The 17,054-nt window shown below is 43.0% G+C and overlaps 2 protein-coding genes across 2 annotated transcripts in view; one reads left to right on the top strand and one right to left on the bottom strand.

Annotated features, from left to right (window-relative positions):
* Window positions 1-287: 287 nt before the first annotated feature.
* arl6ip5a (ADP-ribosylation factor-like 6 interacting protein 5a) lies at window positions 288-3,940 on the top strand. The gene is made up of 3 exons (XM_053315897.1): window positions 288-532; window positions 3,203-3,420; window positions 3,688-3,940. Exons 1-3 carry the CDS (start codon window positions 354-356, stop codon window positions 3,861-3,863), a joined length of 573 nt encoding a protein of 190 aa, XP_053171872.1. The 5' UTR covers window positions 288-353; the 3' UTR covers window positions 3,864-3,940.
* A 4,620-nt stretch (window positions 3,941-8,560) lies between these two features.
* The window catches only part of frmd4ba (FERM domain containing 4Ba), a 28,470-nt gene continuing 19,976 nt past the window's right edge, over window positions 8,561-17,054 (bottom strand). The window contains exons 13-23 of the mRNA XM_053315757.1: window positions 16,682-16,820; window positions 15,336-15,477; window positions 15,074-15,207; window positions 14,872-14,988; window positions 13,794-14,022; window positions 13,592-13,648; window positions 13,333-13,468; window positions 12,529-12,693; window positions 11,660-12,420; window positions 11,397-11,544; window positions 8,561-9,750 (exon numbers count right to left, since the gene is read on the bottom strand). Of these exons, the coding sequence (XP_053171732.1) occupies window positions 9,636-9,750; window positions 11,397-11,544; window positions 11,660-12,420; window positions 12,529-12,693; window positions 13,333-13,468; window positions 13,592-13,648; window positions 13,794-14,022; window positions 14,872-14,988; window positions 15,074-15,207; window positions 15,336-15,477; window positions 16,682-16,820 (2,143 nt within the window). The 3' untranslated portion in view covers window positions 8,561-9,635. The remainder of the gene's footprint in view (window positions 9,751-11,396; window positions 11,545-11,659; window positions 12,421-12,528; window positions 12,694-13,332; window positions 13,469-13,591; window positions 13,649-13,793; window positions 14,023-14,871; window positions 14,989-15,073; window positions 15,208-15,335; window positions 15,478-16,681; window positions 16,821-17,054) is intronic.

Raw genomic sequence — 17,054 nt, 5'->3', positions numbered from 1 at the left:
GACTTCCGAGTAAAACTGGAACGCACCATAGATAGTAAGTCTAGATTTGCGAAAGATCTCGCGAGAGTGATAATTTTGTCCCAAGAGACCTATTAGCTTTTTCTTACTCTAACCAAGTGCCACTGCCTTTTGTGCTTAAACTCGGCCAGGGCTTAACTACAGCATTATCACATCAAAAACATCATTATTTCGTACAACGACTAACAGAAGCGCACAAAACTCGCGAGAGTTTCGAGGCGGGGATTTAAGCGCTTGCGCTGCCGTTAAGTTGTCGCGAGAATCGGGGATGTGCAGGTGGTTTTCCGGCTGTATCACTGCTGTCAGATTCAGGTTCAGATCAGTTAAAGGAGAAAATGTCCAAAGTGGAGCTGACCCCGCTCAGGCCGTGGGATGACTTCTTCCCCGGCGCTGACAGATTCGCCAAACCAGACGTTAAAGACCTGGCCAAGTGGAATAACAGAGTTATCAGCAACTTGCTTTATTATCAGACTAATTACTTGGCATTGGCTGTCGTTGTTTTCCTGGTTGTCGGGTGAGTTAACGTGATCTTATTTAGGATAACTATGATTAAAGCAGCTGTTCTGTGTCTGCTGCTTCACGGTTAAACGGTATTCATGTTCCACGTCAGCTTTGCAGAGATGTATCCACGTTATGCTGTTCCTGTTTATAGTGTACTGAAATGATTTAAAACAAGGATACAAGCAGGATGCAGACTCACTATGCTTATGTGTACTTGGAGTGAGTCCCATAAGAATGAATGGAAATAGTGTGCCAGCTGTCATGTGATACTGTTATGTTTGCTCAGTTTGAACTTTCTCAACATTAGTTTACCAAAGTCAAGAACCAGTTTATGCGCTTTTTCATGATGGAAACTTCTTTGAAACGTGTCATTTATTATTAATGCAAATGACTGAGAGCTAGAAAACTGGGGCTGCCTAACATCTGAGCACATCTGAACATAATAGTACATCATGTGTTCTGCTGGGACATCCAGTCTGAATTAATCTTCCTGTCAACTTTTGTCCCACTGCGTTAGAGTTGACCCAGTTTGGTTTGACTGTTTATAAAGCATAAGGTATAAATTATCACCCAATTTTGTGTTAGGCCTTTTTTAGCTAGCCTCATTTAAATGAAATTATACCTCATTTTTGAGTTAATGCCTGTTGTCCTCCCAGGTCAGAACTGACCCGATGACAGCAGGAGGTTTAAGAGAGAGAGAGAGAGAGAAAAGAGAAGCCAGCAACCTAAAAGTAGCTTGAACTCTATACAAGGTAGATTCCCTCAGATCAGGAGACAATTAAGTACATTTCTCCTTCATGAAATATCTTGGCTTAAGTTGACACTTTGTTCCATTTAAAGTCTTAAAAAGCTTGCTAAAAATAGTGATGCCCCGTCACACTTAGTCCACTGAGCTGTGTGATGACATATTGTTGCTATGGTTATGCAGGCCTCATTAAGCCATTTGTCTGGTCAGCTGTTGCACTAGAGATAGCACCGTTATGTTAAAACAGCAGCTTAATCAGCTGTCTCTGTGAATCCCCCGGTCAGGGAGAGAGTCCAGTATTGGAAATTTCGTCAGTGAGATGATATTTCGTCAGGAGTGACCCGTGACCATCGACAAGGCTGAACTTTGACATATCCAGGGTTCGTCATGTCATGTCATCATTAATGTGTTGATGGAGTTGCTGAATGAAAGTGGCTCTGGCATTGATCATTTTTAGTAAAAAATTCTGCCTTTGTGTTCCAACACTGCAGATGTTCACTCACAGCCTGGCTGAAGCTGGATGTTGGAGGCAGATACTGAATTGATATTTGAGAGTTAATATAAAAATATATGATCATGATTCATGCAGATATTTTTAAGAATTAACATTTTTGATTTTGTCAGTGCTCTCTGGTGGACAAACAATGCAATAGCAGCACTGTTTTTTATAATGCCCGTGCTGCAGTTTCTTGATTCTTATCTACAGACAAATACATCAATGGTTTAGCAGTCTCGTTCTAATGTAAAAGGACAAAGTCAGAAAGTGTAAGAAACATAGCAGTGAGGTGTATAGATGTCCTGATGTAAGGGAGGAAATAGATGGGCAGCAGTTACAGTGTCAAATAGGACAATATGAGAGGATCCATCATACAGCAGTTCAAGAGAGATTTCAAGTTCATCCAACAACAGAAAACAGGTTAATCGTCCTGTATACTAATCATTCATGCACAGCAGGATTGTTGTCAGTGTGCTGGTGGAAAGTTCATGTCCAGCTAACTGAGGTTATGACATCACTGCAAAGGCATGCCAACGCTGGATTTGTCACACTAAAGTTTCCTGTCCAAGGTACAAGGTGTCTGGAAAGGTTGAATACTAGAGTAGGTGTGATGATATACATTCACTTGTCTAAACTTGTGACTGGTTCTTTATGTGCTGTATCTCATGTTTAACCTGCTTTGGATGAAGATCTCTGTCCTAATGTAAACGACTAATAGGGTAGTAAGAATACTGCTGGAAAGCATAGTCTTAATTTAAGCTTCTTTTCTGTATGTGTGTCTATGTGTGAGCTTGTGATTTGATGTACTGTTTTCAAACGTGATTCATTTCTCAATTGTCGTTGCAAGTAACTGTTTAATTGATGAATCTATAAAATGTCAGAAAATAATGAGAAATGCCCTATTATTATAAATGATTTAGAGCCTAAAACTGATGCCTTCACATTGCTTGTTCTATCTGGCTCTTAGTCAAAAACCCATAGATAAAGAGTCAGAAACAATGAAGCAAAAGCCAAAAAATGTTTAGATGGTTTTTTTTTATTTTCTGAAACAATCAGTAATCAAAATAGTTGCTGATTAATTTCCATTGACAAAATAATTGATTGATCAACTTGTTGTTTCAGCTCTACCTATGGAGTCTTTAAGAGGATTTTTTTCACCATTATGTTGACGGACATCACAAAAATTTGAGCATACAGTTGCTGTTTTGCCAGCTGACGCATGCATAATAAACGTAACTTATGATTTAAAATCCAAACATAAAATCACCCTCATCTGTAAACCTAAAATTATGTTCAAAAAGGTCAATGATTAGAGTTTTTGTTGTTGTTGTACAATCAGCATCTGACCACTAGGTGGAGCCAGTGACAACACAACAACCTGTCTGTACTGTAGCAGCTCTGTTGCCCTTGTTCTCATGTGTCCTTGTGTTGCTACCCCGCAGGTTCCTGAACCCTCTGGGGATGTTCACAGCTATGGCCGTGGTGTCGGCCGTCTTCCTGGGTTCAGTGTGGGCGGGGGAGAACCGAGCCGTCATCAACAACTTTAAGAGGCAGAACCCCACAGCGTTTGTGATGGTTGTCATGGTCGCCAGCTACTTCGTAATATCTATGCTGGGGAGCGTCATGGTGTTCATGACAGCAATTACTTTACCTTTAGCTTGTAAGTTGAAGATGACAATAGTGGAAGTCAGACAAGTATTTAATTTATATGCTGATTAAATACAATTCATTGTATAGTAAATATATTTCACAATGTAATGAACTGTGTTTTTGAAGTATTGTGAAATAATCTTAGTTTCTTCAAAATCAATGAAATATGTTTCAAATTCTCAAAGCGTGATGTTATTATAGCTTGAGTTTTATAGCTTTGTTATTGCTGAACATTTGAAACTTCACTAACACAGTCACTTTCCCGTCTGTCTTTCAGTGATATTTGCACACTCTTCATTTCGCCTCCGCAACATGAAGAATAAACTGGAGAACAAGATAGAAGGTGCTGGATTGAAGAAGTCACCAATGGGCATTTTGCTGGAAGCTCTGGGTCAGCAGGAGGAGAACTTTCAAAAGATCCAGAGCTTCCTGGAGGGCAAACTGAAGGAGTGACTGGACTCGAGCCAAAGATCTTGACTTTCTCGGATGTGACGAAATTCAGTATCCCTGTCTAAACCTCTTTAAAAAACCTGTTTAAAAAAAACAGTTTGTTTCATATATGTATACACAGGTGTGTATTTTTGAAGTGAAGCAAGCGATAAGCTTATCTGAAGGGCTTTATCAGATACCTCAGGGTATATATGTCACTCCACCCAGAACTTGTCAAGGCACTTTTCTCTGACACGGTGAGGGCATCTCAGCTCTGCCTCACACCGCTGCTATGCAACGTTACAGTGTTCCTGCTCAACACAACTGCACACTCCTTTCTAGGTTCAAAAATCTGTATTTAATGAGTCTCAGAAACAGCCATCAATCCTGCCAGCTTACTTTCAGCTACAATTATGGAAGCTACGCAAGGGTTGCTTTTTATATAACAAAGAATAAAAAGTGCACACTCAACAAACTTCACAGCCAAGGTTCTCAAATTGTTCTCTCTGAATGGTTTTATGCTTTTGAATAATGCTTCCCTATCGTAAAATGTAATGGTTTACTTAAGCATCCATTTGAATAGAAACCAACCGACTATATTTTCATGCAAATAAAAGAAGACTTGGACTAAAAAAGAAAGTGCTGCTTTGTCTTGAGCTGTGAAATACATGCAACTCCAAACACTGAGTCACATCATATCACATCACTGTGTCAGTGTTTAAAATGAAGACTTCAAAGGAGTGTGAGGTCTTAACCTAAAGCCATCAGTATTCCTCCCGCACCTCCGAGTGTTTAATCTTGACAGTGCCCCTTGGGTGATGGATTGGCCAACTTTGCTTTCCTCTTCACTTACCCCAATGCTAATCAATGGGCTGCAGTAGATTATAGTGTGCAGAGCTGAGCGCTGCACAGTGACGGAGTGGATTCATCTGCAGTCATTCACCTCCAAACCCGAGAAGTTGCTGTGTCAGCTACTTCAACTGCTTTTTTTTCGATTGGATTCCATTGAAATTGACTGCAGATAACAAGAATCCATCTGGAACATGATGTTCTGTTATTTGGTTTGAAGGCAAGGCGTGTTAGGAAAAAGGAAACATGAAGATAAAAATGGTAGGCATTAAAAAGAGTAATCACCTCAGATAGCTAGTGGACACCTTAACCCTTTGCTTTCAACATTACTTTAATCTATTTTTAATAGCATTTCAGGTAGCAGGATTTCTCTGTTAGTAACGCATGACCCTTCAGAGAGGAACCCCTCTGATGACCTCTGCATACTCAGGTGTAACAGTATGCCAATGGCTCTCCGGTTAACTTTGACTTGCGCTGCGAGGCTTTACCCGTCTGTCTTACAGCTGTGATTAATACCCTCTCCTGCTGCGCCTCATCTCTGTCCACATTGTGCAACTTGGAGGAGTGAACACAAGCGCTGGTGGCAATAAACTCAAGTAAAGTCATGTCTCCGAGGGCACAGTGGAGGTCCTTGTTTTGGCTGCTGCAGCTGCTGTATGGATCCTACCAACACGTGTGTGTACTGCTGCACGCTCAACAGGTGTCTCTTTGGTGTTTTGTCCTCAACAGATGTGTAATCCAGAAGAAGGAAGTAGTTACACAGCAGAAAACAGCACATTTGTGGTTGTGTGTGTGTTTTGCACAAATCAACAATGCTTAAACTAGCTTGTCATTTTGAAACAACCATAATTGCCTCCAAAGGTGACACCAAAACAAAGCTGTTGTGCTGTTGTTGTACAAGATGCTCGGTAACAACACTGCTCTCCTTGTGCAGGGTTTTGACTTGTAACATCTGCCTTCTTGTTTAGTTTCCACAACACAAAGGCGTCAGGGAGGAAACTACAATGTCTAACTCTGTTTGGTCAGGCAACACTGACACAGCACACTGTTTGTAGGCTAACCCCTCCATCCCCACTCCCCACTCCCCCCTCCACCCACCCTTCACCCCCCCTGTTTCTCCTTGGCTTGCCTGAGAGGCTTTGGCTTTTGGCTGGCTAAGCTGGTTAGTTAGCTTCATAATTCAAACAGCCTGTCATTGAGCAGGTCCGGCTGCTTCGGTCTACGCTACAGCCGAACATGTGACACACTAATGGTGACCTACTGTGACCTTTACAGTCTGCTGTATCCTCATGTAAGCTTAACCCTCTCTATAGGCTTTGCATACACTCACACTGATTTTTTTTTTTTTTTTTTTAACCCCGTGACTCCTTGATGGAAGGTTATCCATATTAGCCCATGAACAAGGCATGTTAGAGCCATTACTCCCTGGATCAAGGTAAAATGTGCTGAACCTGGAGAAGCCAAAGCACAACATGATTTACAGTCACTTTAATCTGAGTTTGGCTGAAGCCTGTGCCAGGGTTTAGGAGCACGTATGTGACACCCATGTGCTTTAGGTGTAGGTGTCTTTGTTGTTGTTGTTGTTGCGAGGATGATTCTGCCCCCAAGTGTCAAGTGTTCGTGCTAACATTACGTTCTCTTTTCAAAATGAAGTCTCGTATGTCAGTTCAGGTGAAAAACAAGGTGTACAATTTCAGAAATAATATTTTCTAAAATATATTTTTAAGGTAGTATTTCTTTTTCTTTTTTTATTGGAGGCTAACACAACATTATCACTTGTAAATTTTCTATTGCAATATTTATGCTATGCACTGTTTCCTGCATTGTAGTGTTTGACTGAGCTATGCCTTCTTTTGATTGTATGAGCTTTATAGTTCAGGGGGGTACCGATATGGCAAACTTGTAAGCAGAATATAGCCAATTCCCATATGCACAGTTAACAGCGTTCAATTGGAGTCATGTTTCTATCCAGCTGTTTCATCTCCTTTTTGTCTCCACTAACTCCTGACAAAAATATTATTAGCTGCTTAATGCTCCACTATGCAAGCTGCCAACTTTGTCTGTCTGCTGTTTGGTGCTGGGCAGGCAGCACAATTGATTTATGAGAGCCTTTTAGCTGGAAACAGCTAGAGGAGCCAGAGTGAACCAAAACAGGAAAGATGTTGGCTATAAAACCGAAATAATGAGCTTCAAGATGCTAAAATGCTCCACAGAGCTCAGTGGGGCTGCAGTCTGGTGATTATTCTTTGTGGCTACTACACTTTGAGCAGCCTTTCTCCTTGTATATAGTAATTGAATCCATTGTTAATATAAAAGTATTGTTTAGCGTAGCTTTAAATCAGACAGTGTTTAACCAAAGATGTAAACATGATAATGAGTCTGACATTTGGAGCCAGCTTTCAGTTCTTCACAGGTTTCATCACTGTGTGCTATGGATTCATCTCTTTTTGCTTTTTGTCAGTTACTGTGCTAAAATGAGGAGGGGGGGGGGGGGGGGGGGGCACATAGGAGTCCATTGTTTATGTATTTGAGTGTCAGCTGGAACAGCCTCCCCTGATGTCTGGCTGCAACTGGTGTGAAGCAGCAGAGGAGCAGAGACAGAGGGAGACAGCTGGATACAAAACATTCCTCCTCTCTCGCTGCCTCGGGTAAAGCCGAGGAGCTGGAAGTATAGGAGACCTCCCCTGAGCTCGCTCAAAAAGCGTACTGGAGGAGGAGGAGGGGGGGCACAGCAAGCAAGGAAAGCTGCTCAACTGTGGCCTAACGAAAGAGGCAACCAGTGGCAGGATACACTTGTAGAGAAAATGTGTGCCGGCTGGGGAAGGAAGGGAGGGAAATGAGGTGAAGGGTTATAGTGCGCTCTACAAAGGGGTGGAGATACAACATGTGCAAGTACACCACTTCTATAACGTGGATGCCCGGAGGGAGGGTTTGCTGCACTAAACACTGGCTTGTCATTCACAGGGAGGACAGAAGAAGAGGTTATTGCTCATAGTGGGTGTGACGGGTTTTAAAGACTGGTTTGGTTGGTTTACGGCTTAAGGACATAAAAAAAAAAAAGAAAACCAGCTTGGCAACACAGCAAGGCGGTGAGAAAATACAAGCAGAGTGTCGAGAGCTTTCAGTTCTGCTCCAGGAGAGCATTTCTAAAAACAGACAGATCATTTATTCATAATTAGCTCTCATCGTGACTGATTGCAGCTCTGCATTCACTTTGACAGGCTCAGAAAAACCCACTGAGTTGTTGCCACTGCTCTCCAGTTATACTGCAAACTATAATCTGCTTCCCCCAATGCACCCGATAAGCACTTTCCAAACCGTTTATGTGGAGAAAGCAGACCACCGTTTTAAAAACCACTGTGACAAAACATGTTAGTCATAAAATGTGAGAGACTTAAGTTTATTCATCCATTCCCCCCCCCCTGTGAATAGTGACAGTCGCTGTGCTTTCTTTCCAAACCCCATTCTGTTAATTGAACAAGCCTAAGCAGACATTCAATTACCTAATTTAATGGATTTGGATTTAAATCCTGTTTCCTGCACACGGAGGGGTGACATTTTTTTTCTTTTGCTTAAATTTCCTCGACTTCCTTCCTTCCTTTTTTAATATAAACCACATACAAACCAAACAACTCATTCAAATGCAGATATTTTTAATTCAAACAAATGCAATATACAAATTACTAAGAACCAGCTTAACAACAGTTGTTTACTATATATTACATGCTTTTCAAATACATAAAAATGCTCTAAAAAAAAAAAAAAAAGACAGAACCAGTGTATTAACAATACCAACATTTACATACAGCTTCGTTCTCTTAAGAGAAATTGGGAGCACCAGTCCATGATTTCCAGCATGGATGAAATAACCATGTTTTTTTTTTTTTTTAAAGAAAGTTTTATCTTCCTGCAGAGATTCATCAGATGTGGCAGTAACCTCTGTTAAGAGTCTTGGGAGTAATACTCGAATGGTGTTACACAGAAGTACAGATACGTGGCTCAATGGTATTCTAGTATTGAAAGAGAGAGAGAGATTGAATACTTGTGTGTAAAACAAACAAAAGAGTACGGGAAGCACTGTGGTAGTTACAAGCAATGCAGTGATAAAACTGGATCTGGTGACTGCACAATGTTCCAGGAAGTAGCCATCTGTTTAGTTTTGTTTTTTTTAACTCAATTTTAATGAGTTCCATCCTTCATTTTATGTTAATGTCCTATCAGTCCTCGTCTGTTCCTTCGTGGTTACAGTGTGCATTAAAGTGTTTGTAAATGGCGGAACAACATGAGTCATAGTTGTTCGTTTGTTGCGGCTCGGTGTCCTCTTACGTAGCGGAGGTGTCCAAATTATTCAACAAAGGGTCATGTGGCTGCAGGTTTTCATGCCAGTGAAGGCTCAACTCATTTAATCATATGATCTCAGTCTTCAGACAACTGATTGGTCGAACTGTTTGCTTTTGATTGGAACAAAAATCTGCAGGGGCACAGCCTTTTATGAAATAGTTTGGACACGCCTGTCTTATAGAGGCGATCCTCAGTTTGTGACGCCGGCATCTCTGCAGAACAACACTAGGAGGAGTTAAGGAGTCTGGAGTCCCCCTTTCCCTTTTTGGCTATACCACACAGTCCACTGCAGCTCCTGGTATAGTTTCAGTGCACAAGTGCCATCACCACAAACTCTCGCAATCCAGACATGTAGACGCCCCCCCGTGTGAGGCTTTTGTTACGATTTAAACAAAAAAGCGTCCGGGTCTGTTTTGGCATTTGTGTTCACAACAGAACGTAAAATGAAAAAGTCTTCATTTTACTTTCACGTGCTGAATTCCGCAGAAGTGAGTTCCTTCATTCTTTGTATCCCGCTTTGTACAGACAAACAGGTAAGTGCAGTGTAAGGCACAATGACAACAATGTCACGGTGAAAATGTCGTACGCTGTGATGAGAGAGAGCGACTAAACTATTGTTCCCGGTTTCGAGTCTTCGTGCCAGTAAATCTTGTCTTCTGGGTCCTCTCCGGTGTGCATTTGGTTGATGGATGGGTCCATTTGGCTGACGTCTATGTAAGATCTGAAATAAACATAACAAAACATATTAGATTGGTGGCAAAATGAGCTGAAGACAGGTTTAGATTTTAGTTTAGAATGAATTAACCCTGGGCTGGTAAAAACCATCCTGTGATCTCTTTCTTGATCTTGCGAGATCAAGAGAGAAGAAGAAATGTAAAACAACGTGCTAAACGTGTTAATGTCAATCTCAACTCCAGGGTCAAACATTCCCACCCGGTAAAAAAAAGCAGATGCACACAGACACACGCGTAGCGCTCAAAATGCAACAATGTTCAGGGGTCACATTTTCCCTCTGCCACACAAGTGCTCTCCCACCACCGCAAGGCACCCGCAAAACTAAAATAAAATCAACACGATGAGAAATTAATGATTTGGAGCGTTCTGCAAAAAAAGACACACCACCACACCATCACCATAAACATGTGGGGTAGTTTTTTTTTTTACATTCTTGTCTCTCACCCTTTCTTTTGTGCAGTGACTTTGTTTATTGGGGAGGGGAACATGGGGTTAATTTTCCTGGTCACATCTCTCTAAAGGCCCTGCAGGGCACGTCATCCTATCTCTGCTCCGCCACCCCATCTCTGGGGGATATCTGCGCATGAGAGGGGGGGGGGGGGCAAAGGTCAGGGGTGAATGGCAGCACATGGGCAAGAGGGGAGGGGGCAGAAGAGGGGGCCGAGAGGTAGGTAAACAGCAACAACAAAAAAAATTAAAATTAAAATCTGAGCGGTAAAAAGGCACACTGCAGAAAAATGTGACCACTGGATGACGATATGCCAGCTGGAGGAGGAAGTAGGGCAGGCATGTTGTGTAAAGAAGCCATGCAGTTACCTCACCATCATACATTGACACTAAAAACGATCAGTCAAACATCTCAAAAGTGCAAAAAAAGTTCACTTCAAAAACATCAACAAGCAGACTATGTATGTAGTCACGCTGCGGACAGAATGAAGTAAAAGCAAAAAACGCACAGGCTCCGGCTATGGCTGTTTACTTACTATGAGCTACCTTTAGCAAAGGACACCTTACTGAGCCTGTGCCCTCTGGAGGATTGTGGCTGTGCGGGGCTGGACGCCACCTGCCTGGCTCCACAGCCAGGGGAGTAGGAAGAGGAAGGAAAGGAGGAAGAGAGCAGGGAGGAGGTGGAGGAGGAAGCTGAGGAGGAAGAGCTAGCGGGGAAAAAGGCGCAGCGCCTCCGGCCGTCAGGGCTGTGCCAGGAGCCCTTTAAAAGCGAGGAGGCGCCGTATCTATAAGAAAGCAGGAGGAAGGGGTGGGGGGTGGGGATCCGGTGGATAGTTAAAGGAGGAGAGGAGAACCATTCTTAAGCTCTGAGGAAGAAGTGACTGTGGGGCTGCACAGATCCTATAATCCTACTGCTGAACCAGGCTGTCAGTGTTAAGCAGGTGGAAGTTTGTGGATTGCAGTATTTAGGAGTGAAGGAAAAGAAAACAGTAGCACTAAATACACATTAGTCCACAATGTAGCTGTGTGTAAAGCAATAACAAAACTTGAACAGCAGCTTATATGTCTTTTAGCCATCCATTCCTGGTAATTAAAAGCTAGCACTTAGCTCCGAGGGATAAGGAGGATCAGGGAGTGGCTTATTGGATAAAAAGCTGAGTTGAAGCCAAGTTTTTTTTTTCTCACCTGTTGTGGGCAGAGTGGCTGTAGGGGGCTGTATTGTAAGAGTAGGACTGCGGCGCATGCATGGGCATGTCATACTCCAACATACCACCACCACCACCACCTCCACTAACGTGGTTGTGCCAGTTCCCAGTAGAGGAGGCTGAGGACACTGGGAAGAAAAAAAAACAAAAAACACACAAATTAGTAATGACCACCAAATACATGTGAAATTAGGATCAGCTGCATGTTTCACTTCACACTGATGTGTGGTTCACTGATCTAACCTGATGAGTAGGAGATGTTCCTGTTGGTGTGGCTGTAGGGTGCAGGCATGGTCTGATAGCCCAGGCTCTGCTGGGACCCTCTGTCATAGTCGTAGTTGTATGCAGGCTGTTTGTGTGCAGCGTTACGATGGTACCAGCCTCTCAAGTGTTCAGCCACTAAAGCCTTCTGGATGTTCTTAGTGACCTGTTCGTTGCTTCTGGGCACCGGACGGTTCCTGGGTGGCCTCAAGGTCGCGTACGGGTTCTGCGACATGCCGTCCATCTCATCATTGCTGTAGTGACCGTGCACGTCGTGACTGTGGTACCCTGTCGGGGTGGGGTGATAGGAAGGATTGACGTTGTAGTGTCCCTCCATCTCGTTGTCGTACATGTAGGCTCCGTTGGCGTAAGACTCCGGCTCTGTGTAGCTGGGGTAGCCCGTGACGTAGTAGGCCGTCGTGGTGGGTCGGGCCCGAGGCTGGTAGGCGTAACAGCGGGTGTCCGGCTGAGCCAGGTTGGGCATACTGCCCGTGTTGGCGTACAGGTCTTTCCTGTGGCGTCCGCGAACTCTGCGCCGATGGGTGTGGTTACCGGGGACGCTGTACTCGACGCTGGATTGGCTCGTGTAGGAGGAGCCGTCGTCGAGGACCTCGGTGCTGTTGCTGCGTCGGGCCGGGGAGAAGGCGAACGTTGGCGCGGGGGGTTCGGTCTCCGTCATGAACTGAGACTGAGACTCCAGACTACCGCTACGCTGGCGGAAATGTTGTGGAACGTCCTCTGATCTACAATTAGAAAACAATAGGAGTGAATTTCTTTCTTTTTTAATCTGTGTTACTCTTCAAACCCTTCCCAAAATAAATAAAATTCAAAGAAACATTCAGATGCCGTACCTGAGCTGGGTGCTGCTGTAGGCGTTGCGGGTGAGGAGGGGGGTGGGGGGCATGCTGCGGGCGTCACGTGGCTGTCTGGAAGCCGGTTTGTACGGGCTGCTGTGGCTTGATAAGGCATCGCGGTGACTGTAGTGGAGTGATTCCTGGACTTGGCAGTAATTTAATCTGGAACACAGATAAGAACAATGTTTTCAGGGCACTTGCCTCTTTAGGTCAGAGCCTTTTATCGAGAAAAACACTGCTCCTCTCTGCTTTCGCTTGCTCTCAAAAATTGAAGGAAGCAAAACAAACCCAAAAAGCACACCTTGGGTATGCCTGAATGCAGCGCTTAAACCATCGCTTCCATCTGAGTGACTGTCATTTCATAGTCCATTGAACTTTCTTTTCATGCAACGGCAAGCATCACGACTGTTTAAAATAATTTTAAATCTCTGGAGGTGATGGGGAAACACATCACGCATATCATATTTTGTAAACACATAAAGTCGCTGCCTTTTAAAAAAACAACGTTTCCAAAAGCTTTCCTGTTTCCCTTTTCCTCTCTCCTCTGAGGGATTGTTGTGTGCTCCTTCACAGGCAGCAACATGTTCTTTTTTTTCCATCTATTTTTAAAGCCAATGCATTTGGGCTGATAAGAGGGAGATTGTTGGTTGAGGCAGGAGAAGGAGGGAGGAGGTGACTGGCAGGAATGTAGCTCTGGAGCTAGTCTACAGGTCTGTACTAGCTCCGTCCATGAAAACAACAGGATGAGACTTACTGGAGATTTACAAATATTAATGTTTGGTTTCGGTGCAGACTGTATACCTGCTGTCTGCATGCTGCTCATTGGAGGAGGCTCGTCTGTCTTTGCTGTAATGGATGTCCAGAGTTTCTGCATGGTGGGGTCTCGGGGAGTACTGGACCGATCTCGATCGCTGCCTCTGGGAGCCGACCTCGTCGTCTGGGAGATAAAAGTAATAGCTTTGTTAGAACCGATGGATAATGCAGAAATGAAGAGAGGAGGGTGGAGGGAGGAGGGGAGTCAACAAATGCGCACAGAGCGTGACTATGCCCGAGCACTTACCATCATCCAGAGTGAGGCTGTCAGATAGAGAGCTGAGGTCTGAAGGGTTGACATCATCTGATAACAGAAGAAGAGAAAATGATCCTCAGAGACACTTCCAATAATGCATTTTCTGATAATATCTCTGCACTGTGGTTTTCTGTTTCATGTTCTAATATGCGGGTAAAGCATTGCATGATATTTGTGTGTGTTTTCTGTGTACCTGCTAGAATCAGTGAAGCTCTTTGGGTGGGTTTCTTTCCCTTCTTGATCCTGTATGCATTGATCTCCTTCTCAATGTCCTCCAGCTTCCTCATTGCATCCAGATAGTTGTTTCTCCTCTTTTTCTTCACCGTCTTGCAGAGGTCTTCCTCATTAGAAAGTTTGATTGCCGCTTCCACGATCTTCTGCTGCAAGGCGAACCTGCTCTCCAGATTCCTCAGATGTGGGTCCTACAGGGAAAAGTGGAACAGACACACAGTTAATGGGGAATTTCCAGAAAATACAGACTTCAGACGTCTCCAGTGATTAGATACAATATGGAATTTATCTGACAACAGTTTCAGTATTCTGACATATTCTTATTTATATTCATTTCTAGAGCTGTAACTAACAATTTTTTTCATTACTGATTCATCTGTCGAGATAAATCCTAAAATATTTTCTTGGTTTCTTCTGTATTTCTTTATAGGAACTATAATAGACAGCATACACATACATTTTAATAACTTTTCTTTAATGGAAGATTGAATATAAATGTTCATATAAGACACAAACTATATAAAAAACTTACTTTTTTCTCCAAAACAAAGTGAAAGGTTACAGAACCATCTCTTACTCTCACACAAACAAATCTTGGAATAAAACAGTGCCCCCAGGTGACGTTTTTTTATGTGTCTGATTAAGTTAATTGTCCCAAACATTTTCGAGGTTGTTACTCACAAAATGCAACCTTTGTGCCTTCTTCACTCATGCAGAACAAATTCCCCACCAATGATGTGTGTGTGTGTGGGCTGTGACGCTACTGTCTGAGTTACTGTGTACGTGACATGAAGGATCATGTGGATCGTGTATGAATTTGACTGGCATAAAAATCAGATATGAGACACTCACTGATCATGGCCAAACTCTAAATGTAAGCCTCGAAACTCTTTAATCCTCATTTAAAGCCTAAATGATCTTTTGGTAAACAAAGACAGTGGTGTAATGGTGGTGTTTCCTCCAAGAGTGACATGCTACATTACATAACGCATTGAAACACCTCACAACAAAAAACACAACATGGCAACAGCTTTACTGACCTCATTATAAGGGAAAAGATCATCCAGTTTGAAGGCTGTCCCAACCCTGCGTCGAACTTGTGGGGCCTTTTCACCTGTGGCTAAGGGATACTCTTTGGGCAATCTGCCTGTGAGCTCCTGCAAATGAAAACAACAAGCAGTGGTTAGCTGAGAGTGTAGATGCTTTAAACAGAAGAGAACAGGATAGATGAGAGGTACTCACAGCTTCTCTCATGCAGATCTTTTTTAATTCCTCCAGCTTCTTTGTCAGTGTATCCTGAAGGTCTTTCTCTTTCTTTTTCAACTCGGAGATCTTCTCTTTTTTCTGCTCCTCGCTGACTTCGGAGTCAGCAGAACCTGTAAAAAGCAGGTGTCTGATTAACGACAAATTATAGCCATAAATCATCATTCATCAGCTTGATGTTGGAGAGAGAGAGAGAGAGAGAGAGAGAGAGAGGCCATTAGCTGATTAACTCTTTGCATACCGGCTGAGATAAGGCTTCCGTTGCTGGCCATTATGAGCTGATCTTTGCTCTCGAGACTGGACAGTTTACTGATCCGCGGGGCGCAGATCTCTGTGAGGTCCATGGCGATGTCTCCTGAACTCCTGGTCGTGGTCATCTTGGACTGTTGTGGAAAAGGAGAGGGAGGGAGAGGGAGGGAGGAGGGGAAAACGAGAAGTGAAGAAGGGATTGTGAGTATTTCATTTTAATGATAGCGCACTGCCGTAACGGCGGCACCATTTGCATGCTGGGTACTCCGGGCGCACTGCTCTCTCATCAATCAGTGTGGGCTCTATTCCTGGATGAACGCTGACACACCATCTGCCTTCGAGAGAGACAGTAGCTGAATAACCTCATTTGACTGCGGCTGCACACCCGCTCGTTCATCTCTGCCACAAAACGCACATCACTCACCACTCACACTAGTTAATAGCGCCACGCTCTACAAATATGCATCATAAACATTAACACATAAAGGTGGCTTGTGTATTTTCAGGGTACACTGACAAGGACCTAGGCTGTAAACAAACTGTGGCTTTTCCCTATTTACTCTCAATGATTTGAATATAAAACACACATCCTTTCCAAACTAAACACTTCACATAAGCCACATTGTAGTTTATTTTGAAATCAACATATGCCACTTCAACCACTCACAAGGCAAAAATATGCATAATAATAAAAGTCAACACTATTTCATTCTGCCTACTTTGGGAGGAGTGATAAAAATAGTTTACTCCACTTTAAAAGCTCTATTTTATCTAACCTAACCTTCTGCTGCTTCAATAGATAACAGCAGTTCTTTTCATTTTACACCCAAAAACCTGACAAATGTTTCCAAACATAAGGCTAATCAGCATGAGATCTATTGGCATTAAACCTGGAGGCCTGTTATATCGCTTTATCAAGATATTTACACAAGTACGCACGGGACGCATATCAGCTCATGCATCACATGATGATCAGTCACTGTTGCAATCAGCTGTCGCACTTTCACAATCGCTTTATAACCCCAATTAATGCTCATAATCAAACTGAAAGAGGAAGAAAGACTCTGTGTAGCTACTTCTGTGGTAATTTTACAGTTCGAGGTAAGGTCAGCATTAGAACTCCTGCTGAAGTGAATTAAACTCTATCAACAAATGTTCTCACCCTAAGCTACATCATAATGGTGTCACATTACATAACGCATAGGTGTGTGTGTCAACTATGTGGGTCATAAAACAAGCTGCTGTGTGTAGAGTAGGGATCAAACCAGAATCTGTTGTGTGAATGAAGCGGTGAGTCAGTGAAGGTGGCGCAAGGGAGGTTGGAGGAGTCAGACTCACTTTACTTTGCTTCCTGTCCAGGTAGAACTGGTGCTGACTGATGGCCATCACCCAGATGGTTTTAATCAGAGAGTGGCTGGCATACCAAGTGTGAATAACAAGACCGGTCTGTCCAAAAGTTTTCTTGGTCACTGTTCTTCTGTAGAGGATGATAACAATAATAATAATCAGACAGATACTCATTACCACAAAAAGAACTAAACACTTGAAGGCAGATAAGTAAAGCTTTAATAAAAGACGTGTCAACCAAAGATTAGACGAGAAATCTTTGTCTAATTAAACTTGTGGGTGTAATAATATACAGAAGAAGAGAGGAGCAGTGACATTAAACTCATTTTGAAGCAGAGAGTAGGATTTAATAAGAGCTTTGGTG

This window comes from Scomber japonicus, chromosome 3, assembly GCF_027409825.1.
Source record: "Scomber japonicus isolate fScoJap1 chromosome 3, fScoJap1.pri, whole genome shotgun sequence".
In the NCBI taxonomy this organism is placed as follows: domain Eukaryota; kingdom Metazoa; phylum Chordata; class Actinopteri; order Scombriformes; family Scombridae; genus Scomber; species Scomber japonicus.
This window is presented reverse-complemented; position numbering and strand designations above follow the sequence as displayed.

What these genes read in the sequence shown, in the direction of transcription:
- arl6ip5a (XM_053315897.1), top strand. Translation starts at nt 354, where the DNA reads ATGTCCAAAGTGGAGCTGACCCCGCTCAGGCCGTGGGATGACTTCTTC. An exon ending in GTTGTTTTCCTGGTTGTCGG is followed by an intron (nt 533 to 3,202) that starts GTGAGTTAACGT and finishes GCTACCCCGCAG; the next exon opens with GTTCCTGAACCCTCTGGGGA. An exon ending in AATTACTTTACCTTTAGCTT is followed by an intron (nt 3,421 to 3,687) that starts GTAAGTTGAAGA and finishes TCTGTCTTTCAG; the next exon opens with TGATATTTGCACACTCTTCA.